This window comes from Peromyscus californicus, unplaced genomic scaffold (assembly GCF_007827085.1).
Source record: "Peromyscus californicus insignis strain IS unplaced genomic scaffold, ASM782708v3 Scaffold_11__1_contigs__length_118956290, whole genome shotgun sequence".
NCBI classification, from domain to species: domain Eukaryota; kingdom Metazoa; phylum Chordata; class Mammalia; order Rodentia; family Cricetidae; genus Peromyscus; species Peromyscus californicus.
This window is the reverse complement of record NW_026294402.1, coordinates 48437121-48454162: the sequence shown is the minus strand read 5'-3', so window position 1 is coordinate 48454162 and position 17042 is coordinate 48437121. Positions and strand designations below refer to the sequence as shown.

The following is a 17042-nucleotide window of genomic DNA, read 5'->3' as shown; positions in this document are numbered from 1 at the left end:
GCATGCGGGCAGACATGGTGCTGGAGCTGAGAGTCCTTCCGTCTCGATTCAAAGGCAACAGGAAGTGAACTGACTCACTGGGCATGGCTTGAGCATATATGAGACCTCAAAGCCCACCTCCACAGTGACACGCTTCCTCCAACAAGACCACACCTACTCCCACAAGGTCACATCTCCTAATAGTGTCACTCCCTTTGGGGGGCATTTTCTTTCAAACCACCACAGAAGATGTGCTAGACGTTGTAGGCTTTGTGAAAGCAAACATTTTTGAAACTTTTAAAGATTAAATTGGCTGTTTGACAATTTTATACATGCCTATAGTGCATTCTAATTATTTTCACACTCACTCTCTTTCTCCCCTGTCAGCCCATTTCCTCCCTCTGAATCCCTTTCTCACATTCATGGCTTCCTATCTTATTTCGTTACCCACTGACTTTAACTAGGGTGTCTATTGGGACCAGTCCTGCACAGGTCAAGTGCATGTGACCACACCTGCTGTGCGTCCATCTGTGACTGTCATGGCCACGTCATGTCCAGAAGATGGCGTTTCACAGTCCTTCACCCTGTCTTCTGCTCTTACATTCTTTCTACTCCCTCCTCTACGGTATCCACTCCCTGAGCCTTAGAGAAGCTTGAACTGCAAAGAGCTGTGTAATGTGAACTGTTACCACTCTATTCATTGTGGTGGGGGTGGGGGGGACAAAAAACAAAAACTTGAACTTGGCACTCGGCACATCATTTATTTGTTTGGAGTTCCTGACTGTTAAACAACTATTCAAAATCTTCTTTTAGCATATACTAGTTGTACTGATTCTGAGCTTAGCAATAATATCAGTTCCCTCCAGTTCTTTCTGAACTGTGCTTTTGGAAGGCTGAGGCTGCCAGGCCGGAGGCCATGGGATATCCGGAAACCATGATAGTAATTTTTATGGTTCTTTATTTTATTTTTCTTATATGTATTGTTCCTCAAAATGTAGGAAAAAGGAGAAAAGGCTTATTATTGAAGCTCATAAGGCCATCTCCAGCAAGTGACTTCAAATGGAAAAAGGCTGAGGCTTTCATCTCCAGCCCTTGAATCCCCTTTGTGGGTGGCCCTAGGGATGGTGTGCTGGGCATGGAGCATGTTGTCTTACTCCAGCAAAGCAGATGGCTTTTGGAAATCCTGGTAACTCCGATTTTTCTCCTGTAGCCCACATTTACTTTGGCAAAAGAAAATTTGGAAGCAGTTGCTTGAAGACAGTTGGCATCGCATCTGGAGAATCCACAGCAGCACAATGAAGCACTTCCTGAGGTAAGTGACCGAGGCTCCCTGGGTGAGCCCTCTCAAGTGGAGAAACTCCCTTGCCAGTTAGTAAGCTGTTTCCTCTGCTCCTCAGTGGTCCCGAGACAGGGTCGTTGGATTTGTGTTTTGAATGAGGGTAACCTGTGCGTGAGGCACCTCTCTTACCCTGTCCACACTTTGGTGTTGAGAGAGCACTTGGAGATGACAGGAGAGCCTGAGCCCAAGCACATGAATGCTCTTCACAACCTTGGAGACTTGGGTCCCTAAGAATGATATGCAGCCACCTGAAAGTTGAGAACTATGAATCAGCTATTAAGGGATCAATTAATGTAGTTTGTGTAAAATCATTGTTCTGAGATAAAGGATTTTAAATGTGGGGCTTGACTGACACACCAGTGCACACCAGTGCCTCTCCCTGCTCACAGTTGCTTTTGGCTTGTTCCTGCTGTCCAGTGATGTCTCTGCAATGTCTAGTGGCAGCTCCCACACTGACCTGCAGGGTATCTGTGATAGGTTCTCTGGACAGTCCTGCTGCTCGGAAACCATTGGCTGGACCTCATGACTAACTCCAAGATTACTAATTACCATCGGTTTTTCTATTCATGAAATATATTGAACATACTAAAATATGACAAATAAAGTTAGTATGAGTGTTAGAAAAGTCAACACGTTTTCCAACGTGATCTTCTTTCCCTCGAGATAATGACCTCTGTCTGTGACACATTCCTTGTCCTACTCTGGTCACCCTCTAAGCAAGTTGTAGGTGGGCTTGCTTCTTTGAAGAAATTATTTGGCTCTGTCGGGGGCAGTCTAAGGCGCTCTCCACCCCTCGGGTTTTGTTTCCATCGTTGTTTCTGGAGGCCTAGGTAGGGGAGTGAGGGATCCACTGTGCTTTGGTATGGTCAGTGGTGACTACTGGGTGATTATGAAAACTGTCTGGAGACCACAATTAAACCATTTCCAGATGTCAGAGTTTGTGTTGAACAAAAACACTAACCTGTTTGTCTCAGCTATGTGAAAAAATAGTACTTGAAATATCACTAATGCGTTTATTTGACCCGATATGTTTTTGGTTGCTATGGTTATTAGCCCACCTATTTATACAAACAAGGAAAACTGGTATTTGTGACTATCTCCTGAACACAAATGTGGATCCTTTAGCTGTAGACTCATGCTAACAGGAAGCTTCCATGTGATATTAAGCTTAGCATTCAGGAGCTTCCTCTGTCACAGGGGTTATGTGATGTGATAGTGAGGTTTGTGTCAAGCCTGTATTGATGAACTTTTTCTACAGTGTCTTAATGTGTTTCAGAAAAACTTGAGCCCAAACACACACATGCACAAAGCACACACACACACACACACACACACACACACACACACACACACACACAGAGTTTCCATTGATTATTTTGAAATAACAAAAGGAGATTCATTACCCATTCTTAGTTGATTATTGATTTTTTGTTTTAGATTTTGTTTTAATACTTTTAACTGTTATATTGTTTCAGTTCATTTCATATTAATATATATGGAATGTGAACAGGTAGAGATGAAGAGATTTACAAACTGTTAGGTTATATTACTGTTTATTCCCCAAACAGTCCATTCTCATAGCTGTTGGGCAACTTTGGAAATCCTTTCATTTCAACCAAAAAGAAGGTCACATAAACACAGCCTGAATGAATCAAGTATTGATTCCTGATTCCACATTATGTCGAATGAGGAGCTGACTGAGAATTCCAGCATTATTTAAAAGGCCACAGACAGATTAATCTGTAAACTTCTGAAATGTTCTGGAATGAAATACTCTATGCCTAGACCAGAAGAAACTAAATGAACTTTGAGGAATCCAGATCATAAGAAAGGATGAATTTTAACTCACATTTAAAATATGTGACATCAGCTTAGTCCTTTTCTTCCTAACTGCCTCGATCCAGGCAATTTATAAGAAAGGGTTTATTTAGCTTATGATTCTGGAAGGTCCAAGATTGAGGGAGTGCATCTGGAAAGGATCTTCTTGCCAGAGACTCTGAAGAATCCCAAGACTTCACAAAGGCCTACGTGGTGACGGGGCACTTGATACACACCCAAACCAGATTACATAACAGCCCCACTCCAAGATCATAAATGGATTGATCCACTAACCCATAAATGGACTCATCCATGAGGGTGGCACATCCATGGCCTCGTCACTTCTGAAAGGCGCCCCTGGCCCCAGCCCTAACACTTTACAGTGGAGGTCAGTTTGAGCATGAGTTCTGCGCCGGGCAGTCAAAGCACAGCTGTAGCTGCCTCTTGTGCTGCTGCCCTCGAGCACAGCAATGGTGGAGCTATTCAGAGCATAACCAAATAGAGAAAATGTCTTACGTGTGCTTTTAAATACACCAGGGATAACAAAATATTGCTACAGAGTGAGTACACCCAGCTAGAGGATATGTTGTAATTGGATGCAGTTGTGGAATATTGACTAAGTAACTCTCCATGGTCACTCAATCAGACGTTTAGCCACAGCTGCATAAGAAGAAAGCAAAGGATACAGTGAATGGGAAAATGTGCCTCTGAGATCTCACAAAGAGGTCAGTGTGTTTTATACTTCAAGTGAAACTAAGGCTTAGGGTTTAGTTTTTATAATATACCTTATTTATTTTAATTTAACTGAGATACACGAATAAGGAGCTCAAGACTCATACTGAAGATCTTTTCCCTCATTAGAATTTCATTATTTTGAGATTAGATTTTTAAAAAGTCACCAGAACATTATTTTGAAAACTTCTGATGAAGGGAATTTTAAAGTCACCCTTCATAAATAATCGCCACTGACTCTTCCCAGCCTCAGTCTCTCCCTTGTCCACTGAGACCCTTCCTGTGTGTGTTTGTCCTGTGGTAAACAAGGAAAGGCAAGAATCGGGCAAGTTCAAACCTCCATCAGCAGACCTGTCTGTCCTTCCTTCCAAGTTTTGAAGTAATTGGGGAAAGTATGTTACCGTTCTGATTGGCTAAATCACTCACAAATGTGACTGTTTAGGGCCTTGTAAGTCATTCACGCTTGGCTAACAGTTTGATTCTTTCAGTCAAAGTTGGCTGTGATGGCCCCCATATTACAGAGTTTTTCTTCTCTGAGCAACTGTGATAAAGGACTTACTGGGCCGTCTTATAGAGGCAGACCAGGGAGTTCAGTTAGGTGGGTGGCTTGTTCAAAGGCACGCAGATATCCGAACCCAGACCTATTTCTGATAGCTTCTGTATTATGTGCCCGCTTCCTGTGTGCCACTGTGAGTCTTTGTGGGTGAGATGAATGGATGAGAGATGGTCTCTGCATCCAAGCAACAGGCAACGCCAAGCTAAGATAGAAAGAAGGGTGTGGCCTGTGGCAGGTTGCAGGCTTTCTGTGAAGGGATGTTCACAGACGTCTTCATTAAGGTAATACTGACAAACGGAGGTTAAAACGTTGTGGTTTGGAGCTGGGAGTCAAACTCTGGGCCTTCACGTTCTAAGCATGTGCTTGGTCACAGAATGCCATCCTCAGAGCCTAGGACAGTAGCAGTTTAGAATAAGGACAGTAGGTGTACGAGATGGAAAAGCCACTGCGAGCAAAGTGAAGTAAGCGTGAGGGAGCGCCGCAGCGCCAGCGGTCCGCTTCAGGAGACGTGGACTCCGTTTAGAGTGAGCAGAGTTAGATAAGTAAAGGGATGTAGAGACAATCTGTGGACACATTTGCAAGTGGAGCATCCAACAGCCCAGAAGCATGGTAGCATTTTGTTTTGTCTTTCGAGACAGGGTTTCTCTGTGTAGTTTTGGAGCCTGTCCTGGATCTCGCTCTGTAGACCAGGCTGGCCTCGAACTCACAGAGATACGCCTGGCTCTGCCTCCCGAGTGCTGGGATTAAAGGCATGTGCCACCACTACTCGGCATGCATGGTAACATTTTTACTCCAATTCAAAGCAGGTTCTGAAGAGAATCCTTTTCTCTGCTATAACATGTCCCCCCTACCTTTTTTAAGAACTAAAAACCCAGTCCAATCCCTTCCCTTGACACAAACATGATGAAAGCAGAGACCCAGAGAGGCAAAGTAACTCCTCTGAAGACACACAGCTCATACTGGCAAATTGCAAATAGATTTGAAGTCTGATTTCTAGACTATCCAGGCAAATGTTTCACTCAGTACCAACTGATTTCTTCTGTTTTTAAGGGGCAACAGCACAGAAATGTGTGGTTGTGCCTGAATTTGTTTAGTGTCACTTGAAGCATTGATGAAGTTTATTAAATAGAGAAGTGAAGCCAAAAAAAAAAAAAAAAAACCAGAAAAGTGAATGAATGGCCCATGCACCCAATTCCTCTCACATCAGTTGGGTTCTTTAATCCATTGTTTTAATCTTCCCTTTTCCAGGATACATACATTCATAGATATATACACAAACGTGTTTATATGTGTATACAAAGCATACATGCAGACCGCAAGTGTACATATGTACACATATAACTGACTAATGTATATATGTCTATATGCACACATTTTTTTCCATGAATTCAAATGATCAGCTGTTTACACACTCTTGTAAAATCTATTAACTCGAATATTTTTCCAGGTAAATCCCTCCGGGTGATGCCTCCAGAGTGTGATGTTGCCAGTTCTGTATGCTGTTTTCCATCAGCTTTTCAGGGGCTTACTCTTTAGCTATGTGACTGTTAAGCTCTCTCTACAGAGGCAGAATCAATGAAAGCCAGGGGCACTCCATAAAAGCTGCTCTGGGTTCTCTTTATTCATCAATTGGAATTTTCCCTCTTCCTCTGAAGGAAAACACACGGACCTCCCAGGCATTCCTTATCTCCTGTGGAACAATCAAGGTTTTCTTTCTATTGCCTAAGAGATGGCTCCGTGTTTAAGAACACATCTGCTCTTGCAGAGGACCCAGGATAGTTCAGTTCCCAGGCCCCACATCTGTCAACCCACAACCACCAGTAACTTCATTTCAAGTGATCCTGCCCCCTCTTCTGGTCTCTGCAGGCACCTGCACACACACACACACACACACACACACACACACACACACACACACACACACACATACAATTAAAAATAAAATCAGTCTTTAAAGAATCTTTTCAAGACTAGCTTTTTTCTTCCATCTCAGAGAATAGAACCATATATCCTCCTCTAGAATTATTGTACTATTTTTCAGTATTTTGGTTTTTAATTCTTTCTTTATTATTACTGTCGCTGTGTGTGCACACATGTATGTGTGTGTCAGTGGTGGTCAAAGGACAGCTCTGCAGAGTGGGTTCTTTCATCCCACTTTATGTGTGTTCCAGGAAACAAACGCGGGTCACTGGGCTTCACCGCCCTTACCCACTGAGCCATCTTGCCAGCCCCCATATTTTGTTCTGCTTGTCCTTGTCCTTACTAGACTGTGAATACATTAGGGATGAGGACATCATATGACTCTCTTCCTCCTCTGCCACAATCCCCTCTTCATTCCTCTGTATGCCATTGGGAGTTCGGTCCACTGTGTATGTGTTTAGTTCCATGAGGGAATAAGCTGAGGGCAATGTTTGCTTCCCCTGAACTCAGTCTCTGTCCTCCAAGACAGAGTTCTGTTGAGTCTTTAACTCAACAGAAATTGGGTTATTCACAATAATAATATGATCCTCTGACCTAGTCTAAAAATTTTTAATTATATTACACATCAAATTAATAATAAGAGGCCATTTCTTACCTCCTATAAGAACATTTTGAGGCCTATAATGAATGATAAAGAATCAATGTTACCTTTAGATGATGTCTTAGTTAGGGTTTCTATTGCTGTGAAGAGACACCATGACCACAGCAACTCTTACAAGGAAAACATTTAATTGGGGCTGGCTTACAGTTCAGAGGTTCAGTCCATTATCATTATGGCAGGAAGCATGGTGGCATGCAGGCAGACATGATGCTAGCTACATCTTGATCAGAAGGCAACAGGGAGTGGACAAATTCCATAACCCATTTCTTCTGTCCTTAACTCTAAAGCCAGAACCACATGGCCAAATCTGCCAAGTTTTGCTGCTTGCTGGGGCTAGAACATGGCCCCCCTCATTCAACCACATCTTCACCAGCTTTCTGTTTTTGATTGTTACCTTTGCTACCTAAGCTTGGCTGTCCTTGAACTTGCTCTGTAGACCAGGCTGGCCTCAAACTCAGATGGAAAGCCTCAACCATCTGAGTGCTGGGATTAAAGGTGTGCACCCCCACACCCAGCTCTAAGCTTTTTTTTTAGTTCCTTTTCAACAAATTGGAAATTTAGCTGGGTGAGATCTTGCCCTGAGGTCACCACTCCCTTTATTCCATTTCTTAATCTGTTTATCTCCTTGAACACAGGATTTAGCTCTATTCCACTTCCTGATGCCCCTTTTCTCAATCTATACATCTTGTATTTTTATTTGCTTAGCTTGCTCTTTTTCATTATACACCTTCATCAGAGTTAACACCAACAGCCACACGGCAGTCTATACTAGGCTGTTTTGAGATTTCCTCTGTCAACAGAATTAATCCAAAACTCTTCACTTTATCCTCAGGCAGACTTTTCAGACAGGGCAAAAAGCAGCCATATTCTTCACCAAAATATCACAAGAACAATCTCTAAGCAACACATTAAAATTCTTCTCTAAAGCCTCTTGAGGTACACACACACACACACACACACACACACACACACACACACACAACTCATCAAATCGCATTAACACCACTCTCTTCCATTCTCCTACTAGGAGGGTCCATTAAGCAGTGCTTAAAGCATTCTACTGCTTTCCGAACCCAAAGTACCAAAGTCCACATTACTCCAAACAAAAACATGGTCCAGCCTATCACAGCGATACCTTACTCCTGGTACCAACTTCTGTCTTAGTGAGAGTTTTTGTTGCTGTGAAGAGACACCTTGACCATGGCAACTCTTACAAGGAAAGCATTTAATTGAGATGTCAGCTTACAGTTTCAGAGGTTCAGTCCATTGTCATTATGGCAGGGAGCAGGGCAGCATGCAGGCAGACATGTGGCACTGTTTGAAAACTTAAGCACAAAAGAGACCTCAAAGCCTGCCCCACAATGACACATTTCCTTCCACAAGGCCACACCTCCCGATAGTGCCACTTCCTATGAACTTAGGGAGGCCAATTACATTCACACTACCACAAGTGACTATACTGTATTTGTTTATTTAATTTTGATGATTTGAGAGATACTTTTGTGTGGATGTGTTTGTGTGAACATGTGTGGTACATGTATGTGGAGGCCAAAGGTCAATATTGGGTATTTTCCTCAGTCACTCTCCACCTCATTTTTGAGCCAGAGTCTCTCGTTAAACCCAGAGCTCACTGATTTGGCTAGAGCAGCTGGAGAGCGGGCCTGAGCGATTGTCCTGTTTCTGCCTCTTCATCACCAGTGTTTCAGGAGCCCAGTGCCACACTGGGCTCTTTATGTGGGTGCTCAGGCTTGAACTCTGGTCCTCACACTTGTGAGGAAAGCACTTAACTTACTGAGTCACCTTCCCCAACCCTAGTTTAAAGAAAAAATACTTTAATTTACCAATAAAAGTTTAGAGTTGAGATGACATTGAAGTATGTTCTGAATGTCAATATGTAGTGTTTGCTGCTTTCCCTCATACGTGGCATACACAGAACAAAAAAGATTATGACTTTCAAAAAAAAAAAGTGAATCTTGTAAAAGGAAGGCTTTTACGCTTCAGATTTTTAATTTGGGTAATGATGCTGTTAATAAATTGAATTAAACCTCCATCCCCTTCTCCTTGGATGGAAGAGGATGAGCCGTTAATTAATTAATTATCTCACTGACCGTGATCACTGCTTGGGCTCTAAACCCACAAACAAAATTTCTCCGAACTTCAACACGATGCCCGTCACCATGGCAACAGAATTAGCGATAGCATCAAACCACGGAAGATAGTTGCCCACCAGCCCCTTTAATTTTTACTTTTTTGGAAGGCAGGATGGTCTCTTCAGACAACAAATGTTCAGAAAGACTGCGGTTCCCCCTCCACCTGGTGATAGGGCAGGGACTCCCCCCTGCTCTATCGGAGGGGAACGTTTTCCACGTGTGATTTCACATTCCAGTTCACATATCAAATCATCTGACTCTCTCTTCCCTTTTGAAATCTTACGTAGGAAAGGGTCCCCTTCGCTAGGTCAAACACCTTCTGTCATCTCAATTCCACACCAACTGCCAGTACCTCTACTTAAGAACTTCAAGAGACCAACCACAGATTTCTTCAGTCATTTTAGAGTGTGTATGTGATGCTGGGAACGTTGAGTGGCTTGCTGGGCTAAACGCTCATTTCCATGAGAAATATTTCATTTGGGGAAACTCTGATTTGAGCCAAGCACTGATTTCCCTTTTGGGTGTCTCTTTTTCTCACCAAGAGTCTACTTCTTGTTTATTGCAGGATTTCTTCAAGCAAGAATTGACTTTCATTAGCATATTCAATGAAACTAGATTTTTAAAGCCTGTTTTCTCTTATTATTTCAAATGAAGATGTCAGATCCCCAACTTTAAGATGATGGACTAGTGTGCAACACAGATACCCACCCCTCACCCTCGGAGTGAGGTACAACCTGGCTCTAGTTGAATCCCCTTTTTCTGAGTCCCTGTCCCTGCTGACTGTGTCCCTCTAATGAAGCAGCCTCGACAGGAGCTCACTTTTATTTGGTGACAAGGAAATGATTCATTTTCAATAATTTATACCAGATAGATATTCTGGTTCAGGCTAGAGAGTGACTTCCCATACTAAACATAGTCATAACTATGCTGTGAACTCAGGCATAACCCCTACTATACGGTGTGTTAATAAACAGCAGAAAATGTTGGAAACGAGGGACATATAGTAGCTCTTACTACTGAGTCAGAGTTTCCTGTGCTTCAGCAAGGCATCCCTGCTCAGAAGCTGCCACTCCTCATTCTGGAGCATTATCAGAAAGACAAGATTAAAAATCAGAAGCAAGTGCAAAACCCTGCTGCCTGTGCGCGGGTGACCGCCAGAGGCCTCGCCTTCCAGTCCTGAGAATTCCCACCACATCTAACAGACTTATCAGGAGTGAATGGAGAAAAGAAAACATTCTCAAAACTAAGCTTTTATCAGTGGTGGATTCAGGCTGGGAGAAGTTGCCCTGAGCATGGGTCATCAGTGGAAGGAGTGAGAGATGAAAGAACAGGATGGGTGATGGTGAATGAGAAAGCCAATGAGGTCTGTCCCACGAGTGTGTTTGCAGCGCCTCCTCTCAAACCCAAGGGCACAAACCACAACGGGACATGGCGAAGAGTGAATCTGAGAGTTCCTCCACCCTGAGAACTAGACAGACCCTTCCTCCCTCGCCCCTTCCCTCTCTCCCTCTCTTTCCTTCCTCAATCAAAAAGGAAAAAACATATTCACTCATCTGTTTCTTAATTTCTTCTTTCTCAGAGTAATATGTCAAAACAGTTAAGAATCTCACAAAACTTGCCACTGTTTTAAAATTTGTTTTGCTCTCGACCACCCCGAGTGTAGCTTTGGGACTTGAAGCCATGCATATGGAAATTTTTGCCTATCTGGTCCTTCTGCCCGGTAGACAGTTGGATATAGTTTCTGTTCTCAAAATAGGACTGCCAGTGTAGGAAGGGACTCGGAGCTTCTACCTTCAAGGATGCCTTGCCTAGACCAGGCCTACACACTAAACACAAAGTAGATTGTGTTTAACAAAATATTGAAAGATCTGGTGATTTTTTTTAAAGATAGTACTTAGCACGGCAAACTGTTCTTTAAATGAAATGTCTGTATGTTGGCTCATTAGAAAAATAAGGGAAGGACTGGAAAGATGGCTTGGCAGTTACGAACATTTGTAGCTCTTGCAGAGGACATGGGTCTGGCTCCCAGCACCCACACAGTGGCTCACAACTATTCCTAACTCCAATTCCAGGGGATCCAACTCCCTCTTCTGAACTCGCAGATACCAGGCACACGTGTGGTACACATACATACATGCTGGCACAACACTCATACACATAAATAAATAAGTCTTTAAAACAAACTTCCCTTCTTTCAAAAAAAAAAACAGAGAGAAAAATAAGGGGAAATTTAAATTTACCTTGGATAACAAATAGTGTTACAAAGACTGCAAGCATGAAGCTTTTAAGCAAGTAGGTAGTATGTGAGTGCCAGTTCATCTGGGAGTCTGTCACTGGTGTTTTGTGGTGTGGTTTATGTGACTATGGGCTGTCACAGACTTCCGCACACCTTCAGAGTAATGCTTCTGTCCTAAGGCCCACCATGACATTTCGACTGCATTTCATTACTTTTGACAGTGTAAATATCCTTGTTGGTATGAAAAAAGAAGAGAGAGAGAGAAAGAAAAGCAAACAGACTATGATGTCTTTTTCTCCTCTTCTGTAAAATGGTCTGCTCACGAAAGCCACATGGGTGTTTCTTCTGCAGTGCAAGACCTGGGAAAGAAATGATACCCGGGCTATAAGACACCGCACAGACAGACACTTCCTGACACAGAGGAGGACACTTCTAAGGCTCAAGCCACACCTCTACGTCGGCCTGATGCCACAGTCACAGGGGAGACATTCTGGAGCTTAATTCAAGCTGTAGAACGGCTGGTACCTTTACCCTGGGTAGAGTGGCAATGAAGGAGCTCCATGTGTTAATAAGTGGCTCTTGCTACAATCAATACCTGAGAGCAACCTCAAATGAGATTTCCTTGACTCATAATTTTGAAGTTACTACTGTGTCCCGTCACTCTAGGCCTGGGGTGAGGCTGCACTTCAGGTCGGAAGTACTCACGGAGCAAAGCTGCTCACCTCCTGACCACACAGAAAAGGAAGAAGAGAGGGTCAGAGGAGAGGGGCAGGCTCCCACAGGCCCCTGCACAGACAGGCCCCCAGTGACCTATAAAGCCTTCCTGCTATGCCCCAGTAGTACCTTTCTAGGGACCAAGGCTTTAATACATGGGCCTTTGGAGTATGTTCAAGTTCGAAACCATAGCACTCCATAAGCAATTCTCAGAGCCTTTTAACTCTTGGGAGATTAAATTCTACAAGGACCCAAAGATCCTGTGGTCAAGTCCCGATGCACAGACCTGAAAGGGTGCTTCGTTTGGACATTGATCCATTTTCTGAGGCCATTTGCCATTGAAAACTGGACACAGAGCAGATATGACGGCTTTCCCCCTTACTGTATAACAGGACAATACTTCCCAAGACTACTGTCATTGCCATTTGGCTGGAGACCAGTCAACGAAGATACAACTCCATTTTTTTCTTGGATAGTCATGCAACAATCAGAAAATAGCATTCGCTTTCCAAATGAACGCACTGAGGTTTCATAATCTTCTCACTTGCCTAATTAAAATGTTCCACCAACTTTATTCTTTAGGGTAACTTTTCTTTTTGAAATCTGTTAACCCAAATCCTACCAGAGCTTAGAATACATTTGACTTGAACACTTAAATGTCAGATTTAATTAACACAGTAAGTGCAGCAGCCTGTCACTTTCATAGTAACTGGCTGCCCACAGGAAAAGCATATCCTATAACGACTTCTGGTTATCACTTTATACATGTTAGGGCTTTAATCATTTCCACGATTCTTAAGATAATATTTAGAAGCCGGGTGGTGGTGGTGCACACCTTTAATCCCAGCACTCAGGAGGCAGAAGCAGGTGGATCTCTGTGAGTTCAAGGCCAACCTGGGCTACAGAGTGAGTTCCAGGAAAGGCGCAAAGCTGCACAGAGAAACCCTGTCTCGGAAAACCAAAATAATAATAATAATAATAATAATAATAATAATAATAATAATAATAAAAGAAAATGTGTTCAGTAAATCAAGAAGAAATTTTTGCTGATGACTCCAATAATTAGCAATACCATTATTAACATTTTCATCATGTAGACTGCCAGCCCCCTCCTGTTGTTTATGTATCACTATTCAGACTGTTTTACTTCTTAGAGAAAACTTAGGTCATGGCTTGTGTATCTGTGTGCAGTTTTTTCTATCGAGTAAATATCATGAGCATTTTCGTGCTATGAAGCTCTCCTAGGGTGTGATTTTCTTGCCTGTGGTGTACACTGTTGTGTTTTCTTTGTGGGGTAGTTTGGATGCTGTGCTCTTTCCTGTCACCATTTCCTTTGTGTTTATAAAGTCTAAACCCTGTGCCTCTGGACACGTTAGACTACCTTTAACAAAGGCCGTTGACGACATTAGGACCAGACCAATGCAAACACATGACTGGAACCAAGGAATTAGTTGACTAATCAGCCAACTAAATGAGTCACATTGTTAAGGATGCTAACCACTGTAAGTGATCCAAATAGCCCTAAACACCTTATTTTGGAAGAAGAGAGAACCAGAGAACATTTGAAAAAAAAACTTTTAGAAATGACACCAATGGGAAGTAATAGAATAATCGTCTCCTGGGAACACAATGTGAAGAGGGGCTGAACAGAACATTCTGGGTGACAGGTTGTCATTGTCTCTAAAGCACACATCACTGTGAGATTCTGAACAACAGCAGAAAGTAGCTGGCGCTTCTATTTCTAAATCAAAAATCTACATACAAAACAAAGTCACAAGTTCAGTTACATGTGAATACATGCGTGCTTGGAGTGAGTTGGGATGTATGGTAAAGAACGTGTTGCTTTGTCGGTGTCCAGAAAAGACTCCCATCAAGTTTCTGAAAAATTTAAATCACAGAACATTGTCCTCTTGGAGGAAGAAAGAAAGGTCAAAAATGCCTCCTCTGTAAATTGATGAGGAAGCCTTTGGGCAGAAGCAAGGCATGCTGGGATTGGTCAGCAAGGAAGGCAGTAGCCACACAACCAACAGAGAAGAGCAGAGGCCAGGGGAAGAAAGTACAGGGAGACAGGAAAGGATGGGAGACAGGAAAGGAGAAAATGCTGGCAATGGGGCATGAGTGGAGGGCATTGAGGAATTAATGGAGGCGGGGTGGGGGTGGGAGGTGGGCAAGTGGAGGGTGAATCGCCATTCATCTAGGCAAGCGGAGGCACCCCCACCCTATGTCTGAGGCAGAGGCCACATTAACACTGATTGGTTTCCAAAATATTTAGACAAAGGTGGGAGAAACAGAACCCCGGGGTTTTCCCCTCCGCTTGCTGGAGTTGTGTAACCATGGTGACTGTCCCTCTCAGGAGTGGAGTGATGAACACCTGTGGATGCTGAGCTCTAACGGTTGGTTCTCTTCCCGGCTTCTTTTCTTGCTGGTGGTGGCTGCCTTCTCTTCTCTGCCAGCTTTCTATGGGAAGGGCGCTGTCTTTTGTTCCCCACAGGATGTTGATCCAGGTGTGCCTGTATTTTTACTGTAAATTTTTGTGGCGCTGCATGAAGTTCGTGATGCGGAAGCTCACAGGAAGGTGTGAACTGCAAAGGATTTGCTACAGCACCAAGCCTGGAGCTTCGAGAACCATGAAAATCGGTGAGCGAGGAGGAGTGTGGGAGGGTGGGTGGAACTCACAGTTGGTGGGATTGAGAATGCAATGTGATATTTAAGTAAGTAATAGTCAAACACTCATAGCTCATTGTATCTAATGGCATTTGTGTGTGTGTGTTAATTGCTTTAACAGAAACGTCACTGAGGGACTCGAAAAGCAAGGTAAATAAATTGTTTCCTTATTTTTCAGTAACTTTCACTGAGGGGCTTGCCTCATAAAACATAAAAATTGTGGAACACTGAGACGGCTCAGGTGGTAAAGATGGCGGCCACCAGGCCTGGGTTTGATCCCCAGGTCCCACGTGGAGGAACTGACTCCTCAGGCTGTCCTCTGACTTCCGCTCACGCTGTGCAGTGTGTGCGCCCCACACAGATATATACACAATGGAATAAAATACTTTTTAAGACAATAAAAACTAAAATTAAAATGGTAAGAACCGAACTGTATCACTGACAAAAAGCTAAGGTGAACAGAAAGTGGTTAGCTCCTCGTTAACGTACGTTTTTACATATATGACAGTTTCTAGGCAGACTTGTAAAGTTTAGTCAGTGTTGAATTGACTTATTTCGTACCACCTCTTAAATCATAAAATAAGAATATAATAGCCAGGCGGTGGTGGTGCACACCTTTAATCCCAGCACTTGGGAGGGAGAGGCAGGCAGATCTCTGAGTTCAAGACCAGTCTGGTCTACAGAGTTCCAGGACAGTCTGGGCTACACAGAGAAACCCTGTCTCAAAAAATCAAAATGAAAAAAAACAATGTAATAGCAGCATTGGCTACCTCGTATTTCCACAGTAATCAAACTACCTAACTTTATACTTGAGATTTTCCAGTGAAATAAGGGAAGACACTCTACTAGCTGTAAAAATAGTACACAGGGCTGCAGAGAGCCCTCAGTGATTAGAAGCTCTTCAGAGAACCTAAGTTGAATTCCTAGCACCCACATGGGCTCACAACCATCAGTAACTCCAGTCTTCGGTCGGGGCTCTGACGCCCTCTTCTGACCTCCAAGTGCACTGCACACACATGGTGCACAGACATACACACAGGCAGAACACCTATACCTATAGAAAAAAATAAATAGTTTTTAAAGTAGTACACAGTTGACTATCTACATAAGAGAAAAATATGCTTTACTTTGCAAGATTTTTTGGTAATTTTATCTCATCCTCTTTAGCTTTGGCACCTTCTAGACTATGTCCCCAGGGCCTCATTCTATCAGATGAAAAAGAAACTATACCAGTGTAATATAAATAGCTTTAAAAAATGACAAGGCAAAGAATGAGGCAAAGCGCAAAGCTTCTATATGCCTGCTTTATGTCAAATACCTCGACTGGGAAAATGGCTCTACCCCAGCTATCGAAACATGGGACGCACTCTATCAGTCTGTTTTTAGCACCTACTTCCATACAGAAGTACAGTACTTGAAGCCTCCATCCCTGGAGGTATTAGTCAAGCCACTGATGCTTATGAGAGAAGCTGACTGAAAGGTGTTCTCCAGCTGTTGCAGACATCAGTGGGTGTCCACCCCGATGCCATCGAAAAGACTATTGACGACATCATGGAACTGAAAAAAATTAACCCCGACATCAACCCACAGTAAGAATTGGACTTGCATGTGAGAAATACAGAGCACAAATCATATAGCTGTGTCTGTCTGTCTGTCTGTCTGTCTCTCTCTCTCTGTCTTTCTCCCCCTCCCCCTTTCTCTTTAAAAATAATTTTCTGCAGTGTCTTGACTTTCGAATGAATAATAAGTAAAATGGAGGTACTTCGTGTTTGTAAATAGCAGTGATCTTAGGCTTCTAGTTTGTGAGCTTGTGCTCCTCTGGCCATGAATGGAAAGAAGGGGTGTGCAAGCTGATATCAAAATGTGAGATCAAGGAAGGACATTCATCAACAGGACATTACTTGATTTCTGTACTTTACATTAATTGCACATGTTCAAATCATAAATGGCTTATGCTGATTCTGCTCCATCTAGAATATTCCTTCAGTTCCCTCATGAATATTCCATCCATCATGCTGGGCTGATAATCTTGGAGAAAGTTCCTACCTGCTTGTCAAGAAGACAGGCGTGTGTGGGAGGAAGAGATGGTTTTTATATGAATACTTTAGAACTTTATAATTTATTCCTCTCATCTTGGAAGTATTAAAATGCACTTGGCAATGTTCGTGACATTTAAAATTAGCTTTATATTTTCCACTGGGTGCAGCAATTTTTCAGTAAAATTTGGACCTTAAAGACATTAAGGAGAATAAATTCTAAATGCAGGTATATTT

General features: G+C 42.9%; 1 protein-coding gene across 2 annotated transcripts in view; it reads left to right on the top strand.

Annotated features, from left to right (window-relative positions):
- Positions 1 to 17042, top strand: part of Elmod1 (ELMO domain containing 1) — a 60301-nt gene that overhangs the window by 20626 nt on the left and 22633 nt on the right. For both annotated transcript variants that reach the window (XM_052760512.1, XM_052760521.1), the window contains exons 2-5: positions 1190 to 1291; positions 14597 to 14742; positions 14891 to 14919; positions 16261 to 16358. In XM_052760512.1, coding sequence (XP_052616472.1) covers positions 1275 to 1291; positions 14597 to 14742; positions 14891 to 14919; positions 16261 to 16358 — 290 coding nt within the window. In that variant the 5' untranslated portion in view covers positions 1190 to 1274. The remainder of the gene's footprint in view (positions 1 to 1189; positions 1292 to 14596; positions 14743 to 14890; positions 14920 to 16260; positions 16359 to 17042) is intronic.